Raw genomic sequence first — 25,243 nt, 5'->3', positions numbered from 1 at the left:
TAAAGGGGAGGGAAGACTGGCAATATTTAACAATATTAATCAATTTTTTAATGTGAGTTGTAACATATTTTTATAACCATATATTTTGTTTCATCTGGAAAATAAGACTCAAAGTATGCATAAGGCATTTTATTCTCCAATAAATATTATGGCTACATATTGATGATAATTCTGTGTTTTAAACCTTGGTCTTTAGAACATAAAAGATGACCAAAAGTTACCTTTATTTCCAATAAGAACAAAGAACAAATAAAATATAAATATGAAAAAGGTTGTAGTGTTTTATTAGCATGTCAATTTTATAAATATAGTATCTAAAAATTCTATAAATTCTGACTTTACAAAACAATATTGAAGTTAAATTCTGCTTTATTCTGTGAGAGCTTAAGGCAGATAAATAAAACCTGCTTAACCTTAGTATCTTTAGGAGTTAATGTGCATTACAAATTTATAAAGCTAATAAGTTCTTTATTATGACTCTAGAAAATGGAATTTATGTACTACTTGAATGAGATACTTTCTAGAAATTATTTGTATAATTCTCACAAAGCTCATGCAAAGGTCAATACAGTCCATTTGGACCAATCACTATATATGAGGTAAACATAACTGTGTATACTTTTAAATTCTTCAGTTCAGTTCAGTGCTGTTGCTCAGTCATGTCCAACTCTTTCGACCCCATGAATCGCAGCACGCCAGGCCTCCCTGTCCATCACCATCTCCCAGAGTTCACTCAGACTCACGTCCATCGAGTTGGTGATGCCATCCAGCCATCTCATCCTCTGGCGTCCCCTTCTCCTCTTGCCCCCAATCCCTCCCAGCATCAGAGTCTTTTTCCAATGAGTCAACTCTTTGCATGAGGTGGCCAAAGTACTGGAGTTTCAGCTTTAGCATCATTCCTTCCAAAGAAATCCCAGGGCTGATCTCCTTTAGAATGGACTAGTTGGATCTCCTTGCAGTCCAAGGGACTCTCAAAAGTCTTCTCCAACACCACAATTCAAAAGCATCAATTCTTCGGTGCTCAGCTTTCTTCACAGTCCAACTCTTACGTCCATACATGACCACTGGAAAAACCATAGTCTTGACTAGATGGACCTTTGTTGGCAAAGTAATGTCTCTGCTTTTCAATATGCGATCTAGGTTGGTCATAACTTTCCTTCCAAGGAGTAAGCATCTTTTAATTTCATGGCTGCAATCACCATCTGCAGTGATTTTGGAGCCCCCAAAAATAAAGTCTGACACTGTTTCCACTGTTTCTCCATCTATTTCCCATGAAGTGATGGGACCAGATGCCATGACCTTCGTTTTCTGAATGTTGAGCTTTAAGCCAATGTTTTCACTCTCCTCTTTCACCTTCATCAAGAGGCTTTTTAGTTCCTCTTCACTTTCTGCCATAAGGGTGGTGTCATCTGCATATCTGACATTATTGATATTTCTCCCGGCAATCTTGATTCCAGCTTGTGCTTCTTCCAGCCCACCATTTCTCATGATGTACTCTGCATAAAAGTTAAATAAGCAGGGTGACAATATACAGCCTTGACGTACTCCTTTTCCTATTTGGACCCCATCTGTTGTTCCATGTCTAGTTCTAACTGTTGCTTCCTGACCTGCGTACAAATTTCTCAAGAGGCAGGTCAGGTGATCTGGTATTCCCATCTCTTTCAGAATTTTCCACAGTTTCTTGTGATCCACACAGTCCAAGGCTTTGGTATAGTCAATAAAGCAGAAATAGATGTTTTTCTGGAACTCTCCTGCTTTTTCCATGATCCAGCAGATGTTGGCAATTTGGTCTCTGGTTCCTCTGACTTTTCTAAAACCAGCTTGAACATCTGGAAGTTCACGGTTCACATATTGCTGAAGCCTGGCTTGGAGAATTTTGAACATTACTTTACTAGCCTGTGAGATGACTGCAATTGTGCGGTAGTCTGAGCATTCTTTGGCATTGCCTTTAAATTCTTACCTGACCTTATTAGCTAATTTAACACTACTGACCATTTCTTCATTGAACAAAATTTCCCTTGGCTCCTCTCACAGCAGTAGTTTTCCTCCAGATCTTCTAGACTGTAATCCTTAATTTCCTTTGTTAACTCTTATTTGGATGACTTAAATGAATCTTTGTTTGTATCCCTTCAATGCTGGGGTTCCCTGGAGTTCTTTCTCAGGCCTTCTTTTTTCTTTCATTCATTTGCCTGAAATTGTATCTTCTCCTTTGGTTTTAATCACAAATCTCAAGCTGGTATCTCTAAAATCTTCTAATCTCCAACTTGGATCTCTTAAGCAGCTATTTTTATAGGCTACATTCTTACACTGTTCCAGAGTTCATTCACAGGACTTTATACAGAATACACACTGAGCACCTAACAGGTGCAGTCACTGTGCTAAGGCAACAGAGGAACGCATAAAAACTAGTAAGACCCATAATCTCTTAAGAGATTTATGCACAAAAAGGCCAAGCAATCTAATAATGTGTGAGGGAGGGTTGAAGACCCCAATCCCACGGTTTGCTGCTAAATATGGTCTCTACCTAGCTAAAGGTTTAAGAGAAAGTAAGTTACTAAATGGTAACAAGTAAATTTTAAGTCAGGAATACAGCTGTTTTCCCTTAGTTTTATTTATTAATACTTTAGCTGAAGACATTGTTTTAAATGAAAACTAATCAAGTATGTAGCCCTGTATAAAACAGATAATAGTCAGTGAGTTGAAAAAATATGTCAGAATATACAAGCAAAGGATAAAGAAAAATGAAGAGAGAGTGCATGATCAGTTTCCACAGTTGGAAGAGTTTAAAGACAAAAGGGAAATCATCAGTTAGCAGGAACTGATGACAAGGAAATTCATAATACTGAAGAAGTAATACTACACTAACCCATTTTCCCCAGTAAGGAAAAGTATTAAAGACTAAAGTGGTCTCTGAGACAACTATGAACAGCTCCTAAACTATATCTGCTGTTCAAAAGTGTCAGATGTGGATGAGGTGATAATTCTTTTTATTTATAAGATTTATTCCCCCTATTAATATTTAGCATCCAAAACTGAATGCTATGAATTTAACAGACTGATACTCTAAATTTGATTACTATCTTATGGTGCATGGAGTATTAGCATCAATACACTGAAGTCAAAACTCATAGTAGATGAAGACAATGTAGAAAAGTAAAAAGTTTTCTGGGGGAGGAAAAAAAATGAGGTTAAGGTCGAACAAAAATGTTAAGGTAGGTAACTCCTAACAGGTGTGTTCAGTGGGATCTGTTGGATCTTATATGCTTTATTACAGATTTAAAATAGTAAATTTTATAAAGAAAAAGTAAAATGTACCTAGAATAAAAATGTACTGACAATTTTAAGAATTTCCTATTTACTGAATGAGTTAACTCATAGGTCTATTTTTAATAAAGCCATTTCACATTTCCTAATCAGCATTTATTATATTTCCCTAACCAATATTTGTATGTATTCATGTATGTAATTTTAAAACAGAAATTACAGTTTCTTAAAATTGGATTTCTTTCAGAAATCACTTAAATTCCAGTTAAGATCTTGCTTAATAGTACACATACAAATATCAAAAGCTAAATGATATGTTACAATAGGAGGCTGTATTTTGGGGAGACTTTCTAGAGAACATTTAAGCATATTAACCATTTAAGAATTTAAATCAAAGCTAAGTCAAACCACACAATGACATTTAGTGTTCAATAAAATTCTTTAAAATTTAAATTTCAGTAATACTGTCCTTCTACGGGGCATGAGCAAATCTAAAATTTTTTAAATGGCTTGCAAATATGACATTCTGATGAAGATACTAATTTAAATAAAAGTGATTACCTTTTTTCAATGCTTCTTTACAAAATTTTAGAAGTTTACATATTCACACACAAAGATAAATTAGTCTAGCAACTTGTACAGCATATTTTAATAATATCAGGCATTTTGTTTCATTTTACCTGTCCCAAGGAGCAGAAGTCTCAAAAGATTCTCCTAATATATAGTATTCCAAACCCAAATCCTGTTAAGACACACACACAAAAATCAAGGAATTATAAAAGATGCAGAAGTCCATAATATCAGTAGTATTTCTTGTTCATTGTTAGTAAGTACTTCGTGTTTCTAATTTAACCTTCTGGACTCTTTACAATCTACATCAAAAAAGTATGGGAAAGTGGTCCCAAGTCCAAGATACAACCTCCAGGAGGACAGAAACTTTGTCTTGTTTTCCTCTGTGCCTTTGGCACCAGGTGGAGTGCCTAAACATGGTAGGTACTCAAATATTTCTCTAATGAATGCAGTCTCTACCCAGGAACTGCCTGTGTGTACACAGAGAACACCAGCAGGATAGATTTTAGTGCCTAAATAAACAGCAAATTGACCAATACCAAAAAGTGATCATTAGGATCAATGGAGCAGGGAGATAGGGAAGTCACGGGCAGAGGGGACTAGAGAAAGGAAAAGATATCTTCTTCAAATCAACTTTTCTTTAAAAATAAACTCAAGAATAGAGTGTTTCTCTTTGTAGTGACTAAATAGATAAAACATCTGGACCCATCTCAGCTAGGAAAATATGTTTTATAGCATATAAAATATATTGCTTATATAATAAGTAACTTATAATACTAAATTTTTTACCCAGAGTACAATTCTGTTCTAATATCAAAACTGTAAAGAGTCATAAGCCACCACAGAAGTGCAAAGGTATGAAAGAAAACTTTATAAAGTAGAAAAATCACAGACTCATGTTAAGTTACAATAGGTTAAAATTTAAGAAAATAAAGAAAATTTTATTCACTTAAAATAAGAAAATGTATTGTTTGCAACATAAAAAGACAAGAGAAATATGAGATAACTTACTCGAATGTATGCAATGACATAGGTCAACAAATAACCTCTCTGTCCATTATCTTCCCCAGCTGCCAATCCCCTGTAATTAAATATATTTCACATGAACTATTCAAAATAAATATTACTAGCCAAACTGATCAATACCTCAAGATAACTGCTTATAAGGTTAACACATATTACATTACATCTCATTTTAATTTCAATCTCATTTATCATAAAGGTATAAATGTGCTATCAAGAGAACAGGCTTGGACAAAAGAATTTTTAATATTCAGTTTGGTAATTAATTTTAAACTTTTATAGCCACCAAACTAGTAAACCTGAGTGATATAAACTCAACCAATTCTATTCAGACTGTAAAAAGAACAGAGACTCAGCCATGAGAAATAAGCTTAAATAATCTTCACAAGGACAAGATACTTAAAATACTATTTAACTCATATTCTAATCTGTATATTCATGTATTATAGTCTTATTCATATATAAAGATTTGCAATGAATGACTACTATCTTCTAACACCAAGAAGTTTCTTGAATACTTGAGCATATAGCATCTGGAATATTAGACATGGTGTTTACTTTATGGGACTTATCATTTAAAAGACAGACAAAACATACAGATACATTAAATTTATGAAGCATCATACAGATAGGTACAAGAGCAATAGTATGAACATATCCATTTCAACTGGAAAGTAATTTTATACATAGCGGATGTATTTGGTGATCAGTTAGAATTAATCCCATATAATGTATATTTCAGTCCAAGTAAAATGTTAAAGTCATTCTAATTTTAAAAGACTAGGAAAGACTGATTTCTACTACCTTCAATACAGAGTCTTTGATTTTGCTTTTTTCTACCATTAAGCAGAAATTAAAATTTAAGTAGTTTCAGTCAACTAAACAAAACTTACTCCAAACTCTCCAAGCACCCACTAAAAATCCCTCAATAAAAATGAACAGGAAAAATATCTTTTCTTGTGGCTTTCTTGGGCCATGACTGAGGGTTAACTTTCATGTCTCTCTTCTCAATACACTAGGAGATTCCCTGATGGCTCAGATGATCAAGAATCCACCTGCAAGGTAGGAAACCTGGGTTCGATCCCTGGGTTGGGAAGATCCCCTGGAGAAGGAATGGCTACCCATTCCAGTATTCTTGCCTGGAGAATTCCATGGACAGAGGAGCCTGGAGGGCTACAGTCCATGGGGTCGCCAAGAGTCAGACGCAACTGAAGCGACTTCCACTCTCAATACACTAGCTGCACCTTCTTGGTCTCAGGATGCTGAGCCCTTAACCGAGGTATTGCTTAAGACTCAGGTTTTGAGCCTCTTCTCATTTCTCTTATGAATTCAATTAATGCCTTCCTTTCTTCCTTTCTTCCCCTCAATGTTTTGCCTGAAGTTGGCAGTAGGCAGTAAGTAAATAATACAATGCATATGTACCTTTGTTCTATACAAACGTGCATGTGTGCATGCATGCTAAGTTACTTCAGTCAAGTCTGACTCTTAGTGATCCTATGGACTGTAGCCTGCCTGGCTCCTCTGTCTATGGGATTCTCCAGGCAAAAGGGCCTCCATGGTAACTCAGATGGTAAAGAATCTGCCTGCAATGTAGGAGACCCGGGTTCAATCCCTGGGTCAGGAAGATCCCCTGGAGAAGGAAATGGCAACCCACTCCAGCATTCTTGCCTGGAGAATCCCATGGACAGAGGAACCTGGAGGGCTACAGTCCATGGGTTCATAAAGAGTCCGACACGACTGAGTGATTAAGCACATATGCCTCCAAGAGATCTTTCGGACCTAGGGATCAAACCCACATCTCCTGAGGAAATACTGTAAGACACTTGTAAGCTAGGACATATTGCCTATGATCAGATATGCCAGTATTATAGTTGGATACACATAAATTAGTATCATCCAGAAGAAATAGTAAAGACTTAATAGGAACACCTCCAATCTAGAACTACATGGGAACAGGGTATAAAGAAACGAAGGGGAGGTGTTTGTTAGTAGAATGTTAATGAGCAAGGAAAACAATTTACATCAAGCAGCTGAGATTGAAAAGTAAGGAGAAACAGAAGACAGTTCTGGGTTGGATGCGTATGGATATGAGGTGGGGGTAGGGAGTCAAATAAAGTTCCAAAACAAAAAGGAAACTAGTCAGAAAATTGCTGTGGCAAGTGCTTGGAAAAAAACAGATGAACCCAGAGAAGGAAATGGCAACCAACTCCAGTACTCTTGGCTGGAAAACCCCACGGAGGGAGGAGCCTGGCAGGCTACAGTCTATGGAGTCACAAAGAGCTGGACTTGACTGAGCAACAACACTTGAACAGTGCAGCATATGTAACCAGGATCAAAAGAAATACAGAAGTAGATACCAGTACATCTGTAAACTTACTACATGATAGTTTCGACAACAAAAATCACTGGCAAAGAGAAAGATTAAGTGCTCCTTGGAAATTCACTCACTGAAATGATAATGACGGTGGCCGTTAAAGAGAAGATTTTTAAGTGATTATTACTTTTTCTCTGCAATTTTCTCTGTTCACTTTTTAAACAATAAGCATATATCATGAAGTTATCAAAACTGTGGGAAAAATAACAGGATAAACAATATTCAAAATGTATATACATTTAATAAAATCATGACAAATTAAAAAAAAAAAAAAAAACAGACGAACCCATACCTCAGGTAGATATGAACTGGAGTCAGACACTGACTCCAAGAGAGGAAAAACCCTATTGATAGAGGAAACACAGTTCACGTAAAGGAGAGTGAAGACTAAGAAAGGGTGCAAGAGATCATTGCTGGGAATCTTTGAGAAGCTGCATTCTGAGTATGTACTTGGTGAGAAGTAACAGGTATAAACATTTAGCAGACCTGTCTATCATTTTAATATCTGGCCTACTGATATAAAATATAGCATCCATATATATCAAGATGAGAAAGAGTTCAACTTTGCAGTCCCAGGTCAAAGCTATTTTTCTTTAGATCCTCTTCTAAATCTGACAAAGGGAAAAAAGAACCTGTTTCACTTGGAATCTAGTACAACAAAGTACAGAAATATGCTTTTTTTTTTTTTTAATCTAAAATAGGAAAAAACTAGATGTCCATCCTAAATTCATAAACCTCTGCAAAGAAAAGCTGCTCTGGCTTTGCTTTTCTGAATAACAGGTTTCCCTACAAATTTAGCTTTTTGGAAGCTCTATTTTTTTTTAAAGGCTTTCAGAATTACTTTAAGATAAAGTATCTTACCAGCCAGAATTATTTAAGATACAATATGTAAACCATAGTAGGGCTTAGATTAAATGCTTGTAACTTGCCACTTTTGCAGCCATTTCAAAAAACTATACTTAATTTCAACTGCCTTATGTTATCCATCCCCTACTTCTTACCCCTCTACCAGAAATTTTAAATATCAATTAACAAGGGTCTTAAACAAATTTAACGCTGTTTCATGAAGGACTAGGAAGACTACTGAAAGAGGAGTGAGACAATTTTTTTACATAAAAGAGCCATCTGGTGAACCTAATCACTCACGTTAAATTACGTCAAACAACTTAAGCACTTTAAAAGTCACACTTTAAGTATAACCCTTTAAAAATAGTAATATATTACCTTAAGTTCTATGCTATATGTCAACACATCTGTCACGGTTGGTGACAGGCAATGTTTATTCTGCTTAGTTTTTATAGAATTTAAAATATGTTACCAGCAAACATAGATAAACAACCAGAGTACGATTATTCAACATTTGCTATTATATTCTGTTGGATCATATGTGTTCAAAGGTATTTAACAGTGTTTGGGTGGGAGTGGAAAGCAAAAAGTTAAACTGCTAAGATAATACACAAAAAAGTTCTCAACTGTGGTAGAAACAGAGGATGAAACAAAAGAACAGAAAACAAAGTACAGATTAACAATGCCCTAATTCAAAACAAAATATGTAAGCTAAACTAACTTATGAAAACTTCATTAGAGAGAAACTTAGTGATGCTTTCCTTCAGCTAATCATGTAGGAGAAATGATTAAGGAATAGGAGTTGGCAGGGTAGCATCTTAAATAAAAATATGCTTGAATCTTCAGTGGCTGAAACAAAGAACTAGTGCCTAGAGAAAACTAGGGAAAAACCAGGACTTCTACTAGAAAACCACATGAAGATGTAAGTATCAAAAAATCAAAAGAGCCCTAAGTCATCTGCCTAGATATAGCACGGAGTTATTCAATACAGACTTCTTCATCTAAATGAAGGGCACCAGATGAAAGTATACTACAAAACTAATTACAAAACATAATTAAGAAGTCACAAATAACAGTAACAAAAAAACTACACTCCCTTTACCATTGCTTTAAATAGATATCTCATTTACTATAATCTATTTTTAATGGATGAATTTGATACAAATTCTTTTTAGTATAAACAAATTGCTGCAATTAAATCAGTAGTTCTGGGTCTCACTGCTGCTGCTGCTGCTGCTGCTAAGTTGCTTCAGCTGTGTCCAACTCTGTGTGACCCCATAGACAGCAGCCCACCAGGCTCCTCCATCCATGGGATTTTCCAGGCAAGAGAACTGGAGTGGGGTGCCACTGCCTTCTCTGCTGGGTCTCACTATCAGTATATAAAGAGAGCTGAATCATCTTAAGATTCACTCTTACTGTTAAGCTGTAAATGGCTGATGTTATATGAGAAAAACAAAACTGGCATTACATGAAAAGCCAGTTCACCACAGCTGACAGCTCAAATTAAATAAAACTGACAAAACGGTTTAGATAAATACCTGAAGATTAAAACACACTGTTTTAAGGGTGACATAGTAATCAGGCATAAAAAAAGCAGAAGATGCCAGGGGAAAATATTCTGGTTTCATTAATCCTTTCAGCAAATATTTAATCAAGCATCTAATATATACCAGGCATTAATGGTGATGCCCCAAGAGACATAATATAAAAATTATGTGTGCATTAGGACAAAAAGGTCTTTTGTCACCATCCTGTACCCAGTATAACAGGATATGTGCCACGTAACTAGTAATGATTTGCTGGTTACTCCGTACTGAGATTATAATTATAGTCTATAAAGTGCAATTTCGGTGTGTGTGCACAGAGGTGGGGGTGGGAAGTAGCAAGATTAACGTAAGCAAATTTAACCTTACAGTGATCAGGTTTTCATTTGAATCTCCTTAATTGTTTCTCACTAATAACATGGGTTTTAAGAAAAAAGTTTTCAAATCAAATTGCATACGTACTCCACATAACTTGGAAACTAAAAAATATGTACATGTACATTTCAAAAAATTTCAGAGTTAACCTGATATCTAAGCCATCCAATCATTAAATAAATTTTTATAGTACTTTTAACTAATTTGGTTAAAACATCAATAGTTCCCAAAAAGTACTAAGGAGAAGAAACAGTGAAAGATTAATGAATTTTAGCTTTTACTAAAAAAAGTATAATTCCACTAGCCAATTTTAGAAGAGGGCAAAAATAAAACTGAAAGATTATTTTGCAATAATCAAGCACAATTCAAAGGTAAACTAAAAATTAAGCCCGAGATCTTCTTCTCTCTAAGAATACTACACTTTAATACTAAGTTCAGAAAACCCTAAAGACAAAGGACTGAATATTATATATGAGGAAAGCACATAAAAGCAGAGCATTCTAAGACACATGGCTCCAAATTAAGTGTTCATTTGTTCTCATAAAGAAGAGCAAAAAAAAGGGGGAGGGGAAATAAAAGTAAATATTTACATAGAACCCAGATTAAAGATAATGTATATGATATATTTTAACCTCTGAAATTAGGAAGGAAAAAAAAAAAGACTGGTATCCAGAAAACTGTCAGTTTATTATGTACTTAAAAATGAAAGGAAGGAAATGTAGTCCTGATAAATGGCATTTTCACTATAGTTCTCATCCATCAATCTTATAATCCATCAAACAGACAGACAGAAACCACCCAATCATTATTCAGTTGGTTATAAATGTGAAATGTTTTCTGTTTCTTTATACTAGCACAAAACAGTAAGTGACAGGGGGTGGAGTACAGATAATTTATCAAACAGTTTTGATTAAACACAATTTCCTTTTAAAAACATAGCATGTTTTATACATATACTATTACCACTAAATAGCAACATGACTGAGCTTTTTTCTACTTCACTTAGCACAACAAACAGTTATAAAATTATCATTAATGAGAAAATACAATAAAAGATTCACTATGTCATGTATATCATTAGAATAGTAAGAGCAACATACCAATTTAGCTTCCTACAAACCAACACAACATTTTAAGTTGACTGTCATTTATGAACACAAATTTAATATTTAAAAGAGTACATTAACAATTGCTTGGAGACACCAGAATTTCAGTTTAACTTTCTCTTGGCATTATGAACTTAAAGCCATACCCAAATTTCGCAGCGATGTCATACACTTGCTTTTCATGCTGAAGAACCTTCTCACGGTCCCCCTCAAACAGTAATGTAGCGACACTTAGCTGATTTGGATCAAATCCTTTAAACTACAAAAGAATATTATTATTACTGATAAGTTTAAGCCTACAAAACAATAAATCAAAATACATTTTGCTCTTTTTTTCTTTTGATCTCAGCTCAAACATACCAGCTCTTTAAAATTTGAGCTTTGGAATTTTATACGTCAATCAAAAAGAATGCTTAATGTACCTGTTTAGGTTATTACAATAGAACAGTACTATGGAAAACTGCTTCATTTCAAAGTATGCTGAGGTGTCAATTACAATGATATATTGGTAAGGAAATACAAGAAATAACTTGCAAGAATTATAAATGTACCAAAGAATCAAATAAAACTACCAAAATGAAAGAACATAATTAGTATCATTATATTGAGGACGTTTGGTGGCAGGGAAGTAAAAAACCAACAGCATCCTTAAATACCACCAATAACTTCTTTCTAAATAGTATTTTCAAAGGAAATCTTACATCTTCAATTAAAAATACAACGTATCTAAGAATAATCTTAACAGGAAATACATAACTTTGTTAGGAAAACATACATTCCCAAGCACATAAACTAAGAATTATAAATCAGTCAGTTCTTGCTCAAATTAATATACAAACTGCTGCTGTTGCAATTTTAATAAAAAATATCAATAAGCTTTCTAAAATGATGAAGAGTTTCTAAAGTTTTTCTAGGATTATGAACAGGTAGATAATGGTGATAACAAGGAAAATTCTGAAAAATAAGAGGGAAAATTAGATCTACAAAATTAAATTCCCTTAATTTTTCAAGAACAAAAACTCATTAAAAAGAATCTAATACATTAGAATGTCATTTTCTTAGATAAGTATGTAATAAAATGTCTTAGACATGGCAAATCAACATAAGAAAAGGAGGGATAGGTTATTTAATGATGTTATAACAACTAGTTAACAATCAGGGGGGAGCAGGAGATGAAGGTTAATTTAGTCATCTCATACCATAAAACTGAAATAAATTCAAACAGTAATAAAGATAATATTTCTTAAAATTCCTAATATAAAAATGTGAGAGAGAGAAGGAAATGGCCTTTATCGTAGTTCTGGAGGAAGGCAGGCTTTTTCTAAGTTTAAGAGTGATTAAACAATCACAGGAAAGATAAAAATTAGAAAATTTTGTACCAAAAAATAAAAAGAAACCTTATTAAAAAGAAGTCATCCGACTGGAAAAACTACTTATAACATTTATGAAAAAGGCATCTAATAATTTCATTATTCAAAAGACACACAGCAAAGCACTAAGCCATCCCCCCCTTAAACAAACAAAAACTCCACAAATCTGCTACCCCTAGCAAAATAACCGCATTCAACTAATTCACAAAAGAAATTATGTCTAGGAAATACAGGGAAATGGTCAGTTTCACTGGAGTTTCAAGAAACAGCAACTAAAATAAAGTACTATCTTCCCCCTGGATTTACTAAACTTAAAACAAAAGAAAAAATTCCACATGTCCAAGGATGCAACCAAAAAATGGCACATGTGCATCGCCACTGGTCAAAAGTTTAAAAAAACTGCTACTTTTATTTCACTTCTAGATATCTACTATGAAGGAAAAAATTCAAACTATAAAAAACACTGTATGCATAAAATATTCAATGCAATGTTATTTCAGGCAGTTCAAATCTGAGAAAGAGTTTATATTTCCTGAAATTGAACATGCACTTGAGTTGCTTGATTAAATATTTATTACAACATAAAAAATAACAATTATGAAATGCACACAGCAACATGGAAAAGCATAACAGGTGTGTTTAAGGAAGAGAATGCAAGAAACAAAATTAATCAATATCCTAAGCATTAAAAAACCCTTACCTTTGTAATATAAAACTTTTTTAATCCATCCAAAAATGATGTAAAGATAGAGGAAACCTGAGGTTTAAGCGCATGACCTAATAAGAAAAAAGTTCATATTTTAAATTAATAGCAAATTAACTTATCTATGTTTTTCGTAACAGCAAGAAGCTACTTTAACTTAGTATCCTAAAAGAAAGTGAACATTTTCATGACTTTAGGTTTTAAAATTTCTCTATGATATATATATAACATTGGTATTAAGATCTACATCTTTTATCTTTGTCATTTCCTTCAAAAGTCACAAAGAACTTTTTGTTTACCACACTCCTTCTTGGGTTTTTTAAAACTCAAATACTACATGTACTTACTACTACACATAGTTTATCTTTCAATGGTATGGTTTATACACAGTAAAATCACTTCATTAATTTTTATTTCATTAGGAACACCCAATAGTGGCTAGTGCTACTTTCATTTTTTTAAATTATGCAGAAACCATTCAGAACTAGAACCAAATACAGAGTCGATGCCAAGTTTAAGGTTGTTTCCTAATTAATTCTTAATTCATCCAGAATTCTTGCATATAACTAGTAATTGTTTCCTTAATTACACCCAGAGAGCTAAAATTCCCCCCAAAACATAAATGGTGTCTCAGAGTCTGTTAAATTAACATCGTTGCCTCCGGAATGAACTTAATCGAGTGAAAGTCTTTTACTGTTTTCTCATTGTTTTCAAAGTAGCAACTTCTTAACTCCCATGACAGTTACATTTAAGAGTCATGCATCTGGCCTTGGCACTATGAGCTCAATTCAGAAAAATTTGGCATACCATTCACATAAAATTTTTATAAAGAATTTTAAAGCCTCTAGTAAATCTAAAATTATTTCCAATTAAAAAGTTTACTTTTAAAAAAAGGCTTTAAGATTCTGGGATTCTGTTTATTTTTAAAGTGTGGATACCTTCTTTTAAAATAAGTGTAAACAACAAACTATCTTTTTTGAAGGAAAAAAGAGGGAGAGGTGGAGAGAGATTTCTGGAGGAAAAACTATCACTTGCTATCTTTGTTTTCCTATTCATCTATTTTTTTTAAAGTGAGATTCTGAACCCGTTAATACTTCTTACATTCTTATACATTATAATAAGAATTTATATTACATAAAAGACCAAGTAACATAAGTCTTAACCAGAAGCTAAGAATTATATATTAATGCTGTAACTGAGCAAAGCAAAAAACAAAAAATGAAGGGCGGATTAGATACAGATCAACCTAGCAATCTTTTTCAGATACTGGATCACAAGATGTTTGGGGATTTTGTTTTCTTTTGTTGTAACCTACCAGAGATATTCTCTAGTATAATCAGCACTTTTAAAAGATACCATTTCTAGCATGGATAAAGTTAAAGATAGCAACAAAATGAGTCCCAGGTGAAATTTATCCTGCTTTAACAGCAATTGGAAATAAATATATAAACATAAATGTGAGAGCATGTGTATCTTCTCCTCATAAAAGACTTATGGTCCACATACCTTTACATAAGGTATGAAGATTCCAAACATTACTATTCTAGTATAGAATAATCCTTAAGGGTATATGCTCATCTTATCACACTGCAACTTAAATGCGTAACTTCTATTCGTTACCACCACTGTGAATTAGTCCCATATATCTCTAACAATGAATTGACATGATAGCTTTGAAGCATAATTGACATGAAGCTTTGAAGCAAAAGTGATACTAACTTTTAAGTGGGTCAAGTATTACTATTAAGAGGATATTATCTTTTACTTATATTAATTTTGCCTATCAAATTAATTATATCCTAAATATATTCCAGCTATTTTATTTTATGTAAACAAATGAACTAGTTGCTAAATTTACTAGCTAGACAGTTTTGATTAGTGAATTTTGTTATTGTTACAGTGTTAATTAAATAGTTTTAAAGGATTCAATAAATCCCTGTTTCAAAGAAGTGCTCTGAAGCATTAGAAAAAGTCACGGGCTTTGGAGTCAGACAGATCTGGGTTCAACCCTAGCTCTACTACATGTAACTTGTGGACTATACCCAAAATATTTAGCTATTGAATTGTTTATAAATTGGAAATACAGTTTTGAGGGATGGCTGTGTGCTACGGATAATGTGCTTAGTGAAAGTGTTAAGTCACTCAGTCATGTCTAACTCTTTATGACCCCATGGACTGTAGCCCACCAGGCTCCTCTGTCCATGAAATTCTCCAGGCAAGAATACTAGAATGGGTTGTCATTCCCTTCTCTAGGAATCTTCCTGACTCAAGACTGACCCAGGGATCAAACCAGGGGTCTCCTGCATTGCGGGCTGATTCTTTACCATCTGAGCCACCAGAGAAGTCCTTGACAATGTGCTTGCATGTGTGCATGTGAAGACACTTCAACCATGTCCGACTCTGTGTGACCCTGTAGATTGCAGCCTGCCAGGCTCCTCTGTCCATGAGAGTCTCCAGGCAAGAATATTGGAGTGGGTTGCCATTTCCTCCTCCAGGGCTAATTTGATGATTAAGTCAATCAACATGTAAGCGCCTGTTATGTGATAGATACAGGACACATATAAATGAACAAGAAACAGCTCCTAAATGTGACAAATGTTAGTTCACAGGGAAAATTTGTAGATAATTTCAGTGTACTTAATGATATGTATCATTTCAATATACTGAAAACATATCATTTCAATATATTAAGAGTCAGGTCAGGAGAAGGGGTGATAATAAAAATATTAACAATTAATAGTAAGGTTTGTGCTCTATTAACAACCAATATGGTACAAATATCGACCAGTCAGTCACATGGCTGGTACAAGGTCTTGGACACCTCTTGCTGTGCTAAGAGTTATTCTTTAATTGATTGATCATGAATCCATGGCAAGATATATAGGAGGGAAGGCTTCAGTGAATACTGAGAAATCATAAAGGTTATAGACAGCAAAGACACAAGATCAAATCTGTACTGGTGGCCAAGTAAAGGGCAGAGGGAGAGGAGACACACTAAAGACTAGAGAGGAAGACTAAAGAGGGTAGACCCAATCTTAGAGCATGTTCCAAGGTATAGTTACCAGAACGTGGAACAGGGATGGCAGGCAGCCAGAAGGATCTTTGCTTTGAAACTTTTTAAAAATTGTTATAGGTCTCAGTTTCATTGAGTTAGACAAGGCTGTGGTCCGTAGGATTAGATTGACTAGTTTTCTGTGATTATGGTTCGTGTGTCTGCCCTCTGATGCCTCTCGCAACACCTACTGTCTTACTTAGGTTTCTCATACCTTGGACGTGAGTATCTCTTCATGGTTGCTCCAGCAAAGCACAGCCTAGATCACTCACCTAGAGCCAGACAACCTGGAATGTGAAGTCAAGTGGGCCTTAGGAAGCATCACTACGAACAAAGCTAGTGGAGGTGGTGGAAATTCCAGTTGAGCTATTTCAAATCCTGGAAGATGATGCTGTGAAAGTGCTGCGCTCAATATGCCAGCAAATTTGGAAAACTCAGCAGTGGCCACAGGACTGGAAAAGGTCAGTTTTCATTCCAATCCCAAAGAAAGGCAATGCCAAAGAGTGCTCAAACTACCGAACAATTGCACTCATTTCACACGCTAGTAAAGTGATGCTCAAAATTCTCAAAGCCAAGCTTGAGCAATATGTGAACCGTGAACTTCCAGAAGTTCAAGCTGGTTTTAGAAAAGGCAGAGGAACCAGAGATCAAATTGCCAACATCTGCTGGATCATCAAAAAAGCAAGAGAGTTCCAGAAAAACATCTATTTCTGCTTTATTGACTATACCAAAGCCTTGGACTGTGTGGATCACAATAAACTGTGGAAAATTCTGAAAGAGATGGGAATACCAGACCACCTGACCTGCCTCTTGAGAAACCTGTATGCAGGGCAGGAAGGAACAGTTAGAACTGGACATGGAACAACAGACTGGTTCCAAATAGGAAAAGGAGTACGTCAAGGCTGTATACTGTCACCCTGCTTATTTAACTTATATACAGAGTACATCATGAGAAACGCTGGGCTGGAAGAAGCACAAGCTGGAATCAAGATTGCCAGGAGAAATATCAATAACCTCAGATATGCAGATGACACAACCCTTATGGCAGAAAATGAAGAGAAACTAAAAAGCCTCTTGATGAAAGTGAAAGTGGAGAGTGAAAAAGTTGGCTTAAAGCTCAACATTCAGAAAACTAAGATCATGGCATCTGGGCCCATCACTTCATGGGAAATAGATGGGGAAACAGTGGAAACAGTGTCAGACTTTATTTTTTTGGGTTCCAAAATCACTGCAGATGGTGACTGCAGCCATGAAATTAAAAGACGCTTACTTCTTGGAAGGAAAGTTATGACCAACCTAGATAGCATATTGAAAAGCAGAGACATTTGCCAACAAAGGTCCATCTAGTCAAGGCTATGGTTTTTCCTGTGTTCATGTATGGATGTGAGAGTTGGACTGTGAAGAAAGCTGAGCGCCGAAGAATTGATGCTTTTGAACTGTGGTGTTGGAGAAGACTCTTGATATTCCCTTGGACTGAAAAGAGATCCAACCAGTCCATTCTAAAGGAGGTCAGTCCTGGGTGTTCTTTGGAAGGAATGATGCTAAAGCTGAAACTCCAGTACTTTGGCCACCTCATGTGAAGAGCTGACTCACTGGAAAAGACTCTGATGCTGGGAGGGATTGGGGGCAGGAGGAGAAGGGGACGACAGAGGATGAGATGGCTGGATGGCATCATTGACTCAATGGACATGAGTTTGAGTGAACTCCGGGAGTTGGTAATGGACAGGGAGGGTCGCAAAGAGTTGGACACGACTAAGCAACTGAACTGAACTGAACTGATAGGTCTCAGTTATAAATAAAATCTGCCCACATAATTAATTTTACTAAGGTCAATGTCCAAAACAGTTTACTACAATACTAGCATATAAATGGATAATACAGTCTTATCAATCAGACAGACACATGGTTCTCTTAATACCTAGGTCTCTGAATGCAAGCCAGACACACAGGTGGCTTAGTTTTCATTTAATTATTATATTAAATTTCATCATTTATAGGACACATTTATCTTAAACTTTTATCAGTAGTACAGATATTCTGAAAGAAATTTACTTAAAGAAATGAAAGCTGTGACTTAGGAAAGGGGACATATGTATACCCATGGCTGACTTATGTTGATACATGGCAGAACCAACACAATATTGTAAAGCAATTATCCTCCAATTTAAAGAAAAAAGGAAAAAAAAAATGAAAGCTGTGACTTATGATTTTAAAACATTTTCTATGTTGTCAATCTGAATTCCTTAGTTCAATTTCTATATAATTATGATAATCATTCTTCGCTAAATAAAAATTTAAGCTACTCTTAGACCAAACAAAAGCCTGCCTAACAGCCTCTAGTAATTATTATTGAGCAATCATTCTAGGACTATTTTGAGGGTACTTAAATTCTATAAACTTAAATCCCAAACTAAATTTCATAAATAAATAAATTTTATAAATATACTACATTAGATAAAAAAATAAATTTCAGCATATAGAAAAACTCAAAAGCAATAAAACTAAAATCGGTAAGATAATAAATTGTGTTAGAAAGTTTAAGACTTCAAGCAAAATAGGAAGAAAGAGAAACATGGTTAACTGTTACTGAATTCTCCACCCAAATATCCCATGGGCACCTTAAACACAACCCATTGTAATGTCTTTTCCCCAGAATCATCATTTCTTCTTCTAGACTATTATTCAATGCATCCAATTAATCAATCAATCAGATATCAAGAGTTGCCCTAAATGCTTCCCTTTATTTAACATTCCACATCCAGTTGGCAAACTGTTCTTTGGAAAATCTATTCCTTACTTTCCATCTCCATTGCCACTGCCTTAAACAAGGTTTAGCCCTCAATATTTGCCTCTTTAAACCTTTAAACTCCTCCTCCACACTTGCACCATTCTAATCCATTCTGCATAATGCTAACAGAATGAGCTTTCTAAGATGTAAAGCTGATTTATTCTATTCCCTCTACAAAGATTTCCCTCTGTGGACAAGAGAAAACCCAAATCTATCCTGCAAAGCCCTAGTCTACCCATTTGGCTTTATCTTCTGTAACCGCACTCACATTAGCCTCTTTTTGATTCACACTGAATGATCTGAAGTTCAAACACTTCAGAGGTTTATGATACCATATTTTTAGTTGACAAGTGAAGAAAAATTTGGTAAGAAAGAAGAGATGGTCTCAGGCAAACTTTTATTCACGTTTTAAGATTTAGTTTAAGCATGACTCCTTCAAGAAGGCTTTCCCCGCTCTCTATCCCAATCTTATGCAAAATCAAGTAGGATCCACCTACTTCATTTGCACCCCAGGGTATTCAGTACAGTCTTTCATATCATCTAATACTCCTGCACTTATTCATTTATATAATTATCTGTCCTCATTAGACTGACAGCTTCCTGAAGACTAGGAGCTATGACATTTATTTTTCCAGCTCTGCACTCAAGTCTTCCTTCTGGCACATAACTGGTGTTTCATAAATTTTTGTGGCTTAGAGTGCTGATTTTAAAAGCACCATTCCTTACTCACCAAAATGAAACTGCTCGTTGTCCATTAGGCGAATAGATGCAGGAGCACATCTCTGTTTTAAAGAGAAAAAAAATGTGATACAAAGTTAATATGGTAAAGAGTCTAAACAGTTAGAAAATGAAAGTCACCTTTTTGTATTTGAGATCAAGAGCTTAATTCCTAAAGATACATATGGGGAAAAAAATCTTAACTTTTTATATAATTTTATGACAACAAATAAAACATTAAATGCTTCTATAAAACATGTGGAGAGGAGAAATCTATGTATATAATGCATACATACATACATATGTTGCCAGATCTTTATTTGCAACATCTGCTAAATGCTCAGCAAAGACCTGTGGAAATAGCTATACCTAACGCAAGTATTAGGCTTCAGAGTGGATTATTTTAAAACAAAGTAGAAAATTTATAGGACTAAAATCAAGCCTAGAGTATTATGCCATTTATGAACTATAATGTGTCATTAGACTCGTATACTCTGCTAAAATGAGGGAGACGGCGGTGTTTATGTGAGGCAAACTACTTTAAAAATTTAACTGTGATGTCTTCATAGATAACTCTAGGACTTGTTTCTATTCATTTTAAATAGAAAAACTCTCAATGTCCAGAATTCTTTCAAGGTTACCTGGATGAAAACAGCAACAAAATCTGAAGCATAATATTATGTATCTAAGATATCTACACCAGTGTTATGTTAGTCTAGACACACAGTGAAAGCTGCAGGAAAGAGAAATGACAAAAGGAAATATTCATATAAATTCTGTGATGCTACGCTATCATACAAACACTAACAAGGTTTAAATTAGCTACAGTTTTCCCAGAGAACTAAAGTGAGCTTCACTCTAAACTTGATTTTTATATTCTATGGAACTTTTTAATATGGTTAAACTCCCACCAAGAAGCTGCTTTCAGGGACTTCCCTGGTAGTCCACCGGCTAAGACTCAATGCTCCCAATGCCTGGGGCCTGGGTTTGATCCCTGGTCAGGGAACTAGATCCTGCATGCCACATCTAAGACCCAGTGCAGACAAACAAATACAGACACATTCTAAAAATTTTTTTAAATGAAGCTGCTTTCAGACTACAAAATTTTGACTGACAGAGTTTTTAAACATTTATCTCCTGAATAACATTTATCAATAAATTTGTATTAACACAATGTTAAAATTTATGAGAATCATTCGAAAGAACAAAACTTTTATACCTTAACTGTGCTATAACATTTTTGCGATTATGTGCTTTTAACTGAACAAATACTTAATTTTATAAAACCATTCATAATATATATTTTATTTTACACAACAAAATGGTTAGGTTCTTATTTTGGACATTGTATAATTTAATTGGACTTCCCTGGTGGCTCAGATGGTGAAGAATCTGCCTACCAATGCACGAGACTTCCCCTATGGCTTAAGCAGTAAAGAATTTGCCAGCAATGCAGGAGAAACAGGAGATGCAGATTTGATCCCTGGGTTGGGAAAATCTCCTGGAGGAGGAAATGGCAACCAACTCCAGTATTCTTGCCTGGAAAATCCAATGGACTGAGGAGCCTGGCAATCTACAGTCCATGGGTTGCAAAGAGTTGGACACGACTGAGCATGCACGCACGCATAATTTATTTACTCGCCCTTGATAGTAAAGGGATAATATAATCTATATTTTTAAAAAGTCACTGCCAAATCTAACGAACAATACCAGGTAATTTTATATACTTAGCATAACAATAACCTATTGCCTTACATTTTATAGAATCCTATTGTGTACAAGCCACTTTCATGTCTTTATTTGATATAAGAAACAAGAAATAACCTTGTCAAAGTAGCAGAACTCATATTACCGCCATTTTACAGATGAGAACATAAGAACCAAAGGGATTAAAGACTTGCCTGAGGTTAGATGATTGTAAAAGAGTAAGGTAGAACTAGGACCAAGATATTCTGACTGCTAGATGAATAATATTTCAAATAAACCACATAGCCTCAAACAATAAAACATAACAGGTAAACACACTTTCACGCAGAGCTTTAAAGTCATATTTGAAAGAAAAATTACATGAAAACCCACTTATTTGCTATTTTGTAGTATTGATAAAGTATAATATTTATAAAATAAAAATCTACAATCTGAGTACTTTCAAATCTTGGTATAAAGGTATCTTTGTAGTTGAGTTAGTGCTTCTAAAAACATTACCAGTTTCCAAACTACTGAAGGAAAATCAATTTTCCTGAAATGTTTTTATTAAAACAGGCACATCAACTTTGAATAAAACATACAAAACCTGAGGAGACAAAATTTCTTTTCTTCATAAAAGAAACAGAATATCACTTAACATACATATTTATATGTTTAGGCTTAAGCACACCAGTAAAATGTAAGAAAGAACTCAGTTTTATTAAAAAAAAGAAAACTTTTAAACTCCTACCAATGACCTGTAAGTTCTACCTCTTACTGCCACCCAGATTCTATTCCATCTGTATTTATAGCAGGTGTTAATAATGAAAACACCCCACATAGGCACACATATATCGGAAAATGAAAAAAGGATTAATATATTACATTTATAGTAAACTAGTGGAATTCAATCTCAAACAACTAAAATATGATATGTAGGCCTTGATGAAATCTTAGTTTGAAAAGACTAACCACAAAATACATTTTGGGGACAACTGGAATAATTGATTATAGAATAACACTAGATGGGATTAAGAAATTACTTCTGGACTCATAATAGAGAACAAATTAGTGGTTATCAGCTGGGAGGAGGTGAAACAGAGGTGGAGAAGTGGGAGGCACAAACTACTGCGTAAGATAGGTTCAAGGACGCATTGGATGTATAACATGGGAATATAGCCAATGCTTTGTAAGAGCTATAATGGAAAGCAATCTTTAAAATTTATATAGAGATTTAAAAATTAATAAAAAATACAAGGAAAAAATTATTGCTGATCTTCCTAGACATGACATAAGAACACCTTTATTTTCAGAAGACATATGCTAAAGTATTCAGAAGCCAAATGTCATAATGCAACTTAATTTCAAATGGTCAGGGAAAAATACACAAGTATATAAAACAGAGCAAAGAGTTAGTATTTTTTGTATATATTAGATGAATATACAGGTGGTCACTGCAACTTTGAAATTCTTTCAAAGTTTCTGTATGCTTAAAATTTTCAAATTAAAAAGTTGAAAAAAAATAGCACAAAACTTGTTTCAGGGTACTTGCTACATATAGCAACTGATATTCAATTATCCTAAACATGATTTTAACTTGACAGCTGAGTCATATAAACTAGTCAGTCATCCACGGTTCCTATTCATACTGAAGCAAAGTGAATGGTTGCAGACTAATACTATCCAAAAGAATAAAAAGCTAAAGAAAGCTTTTTGAATGATAAATACTAAATTCAATTTCAAGTTTTTTTTTTTTTTTAGTTATCAAAATCAAACCAATAGCTTTATTAAATCTCATGTTTTAACAGTGGCACATTTTTTTAAAAAGTCAGTGAATAGAGTTTTTCAGTTATTGTCACAAGTAAATTCTCATAAGCAAAGACACTCAGATTAAAACATAGCAAGACTACTTTAGATTCTCTGGCAATTGATAATTTGTAAATCACTATTCAGCATTCTAAAACTACAAAGGAGGAAAAGTTTCTTAGAATTTTAAATCAAAACATTTTAAATCATGACATCCTAATTAAATAGAAGTGCTTGTAATCAAAAGAGCAAAACAGTATTACTATTCTTAAAGAACAACATGCAAGCTGAGTTACTATATCTATAGTTAAGACTGGATTATGTTTCAATTGCTATACAACTACTTTGGTAAGTTAAGAAAAACTCAAAACATCTCCTTTAATAGTTAAAGACATCATAAATTCCGATGATTTTGAGAATTTGAGGTCTAAGTTCATACTCATGCTATTCAATTACACTCTGCTAGAATATTCCATAGACAAGGCAAGAAGAAAAGGGGTCCTTGAGTTAAAGTGACCCCTGGTGGTAGGTGATCAGAACTAACCTGAGAGGGAATATTTTCCCCAAGTAACTTTAATGTTGGGTAAATGATACATTCAGGGCACTTAAGGAACACTCAAACAAAAACGGCTTACTTTAAGTGGAATTAATGAAATAAACTGATTTCATTCTTATTATGATAAATGCGCTCTGACTAAAATCTCTCATGACACCTGTTGTTGTTCAGTACCTAAGTCGAGTCCAACTCTTTGTGACCCCACAGACTGCATGCAGCATACCAGGCTTCCCTGTCCTTCACTATCTCCCGGAGTTTGCTCAAACTCATGTGTATGACACCTGATCTGTACTTTATCCTTAGTAAATAGTCTAAAAAGATACAGGAAACCCAGTATGGACTAACAAAGAAATATCCATATCTTTGTTGTATCTAAGCAAAGAAGAAATAAATAACCTGACTTCAAAGCATGGGTATAAGATTCACTAAGTCCAGTTGCTGGCAACTTCTTCCCTTTAATGATGCTACAACCAGGAATTTACTTGAATATATAACTTGAAAAATAAAAAAAAAAAACAACCACTCTAATCTTATTTAACAGAATTCCCGACAACTTAAAAAGCAATCTCTTTCTCAATCTAACCATTTTTTCTGAAAAATAGTCCCTGTAAGAAATACATCAAAAGTTTTCTGCAAATTTTGTTTTCAAGGAACTAAGTCGTATTTCTTCCTTGTCACAAGGAAAAACAGAACTTGCACTTCAGATGAGACATTCTGTTAGAAGAGGTATCTTAGTTTACTAGTTACCAGCTAAAGAAATTCAGTATTAACAAGTTTCATTTGTCTACATGATTTCTTCTAACTTCATAAACTATAAAATAAAGCACTGGTATCAAGGTTAAAAAATGAATCCTTTGAACCGAAAAGGTTTTTTCCTCCAAGGAGTAAATCAAACGTTCAGTATAGATTCTGAAAGTGAACGTGAAGTCGCTCAGTCATGTCCCACTCTTTGGGACCCCGTGGACTGTAGCCCTCCAGGCTCCTCCGTCCATGGGATTCTCCAGGCAAGAATAGTGGAGTGGGTTGCCATTTCCTTCTCCAGGGATCTTCCCGACCCAGGGATCGAACCCAGGTCTCCTGCATTGCAGGCAGATGCTTTAACCTCTGAGCCACCAGGGAAGCCCAGTATAGACTCTAGAATGGCCCAAGTTCCTGAGCCTTAAAACTATTCTGGAGATAGTCTGCTAATCCACACTATTTCAGAAGTTAATGCTTCAATACCAAACCCCTTGAACACAGTTATAGAAACATTTAAGTACAGAAAATTTTATCAAATACAGAAAATTTTACCTTTGGTGACTATTACAAGACAGGAACTATGTCTGTTTAATTTACATAATATCAACTGTACTGTGTTAGAAATAAAGTTAAAAGCATACTCTCTCACAGAAAAACTCACAATAAAATAATTAATATTAATTTAAATAATATATTGGGAAGATCCCCTGGAAAAGGAAATGGCA

General features: G+C 34.5%; 1 protein-coding gene across 2 annotated transcripts in view; it reads right to left on the bottom strand.

Moving 5' to 3' along the window:
- The window catches only part of AGPS (alkylglycerone phosphate synthase), a 127,216-nt gene that overhangs the window by 26,095 nt on the left and 75,878 nt on the right, over positions 1 to 25,243 (bottom strand). For both annotated transcript variants that reach the window (XM_070358865.1, XM_070358864.1), the window contains 5 exons: positions 19,746 to 19,797; positions 13,173 to 13,249; positions 11,249 to 11,361; positions 4,846 to 4,915; positions 3,945 to 4,006 (listed from right to left, as the gene is read on the bottom strand). In XM_070358865.1, the coding sequence (XP_070214966.1) occupies positions 3,945 to 4,006; positions 4,846 to 4,915; positions 11,249 to 11,361; positions 13,173 to 13,249; positions 19,746 to 19,797 (374 nt within the window). The remainder of the gene's footprint in view (positions 1 to 3,944; positions 4,007 to 4,845; positions 4,916 to 11,248; positions 11,362 to 13,172; positions 13,250 to 19,745; positions 19,798 to 25,243) is intronic.

This window comes from Bos mutus, chromosome 2 (assembly GCF_027580195.1).
Source record: "Bos mutus isolate GX-2022 chromosome 2, NWIPB_WYAK_1.1, whole genome shotgun sequence".
Classification (NCBI taxonomy): domain Eukaryota; kingdom Metazoa; phylum Chordata; class Mammalia; order Artiodactyla; family Bovidae; genus Bos; species Bos mutus.
The sequence above is the reverse complement of the archived record's forward strand: the minus strand, read 5'-3'. Positions and strand labels throughout refer to the sequence as shown.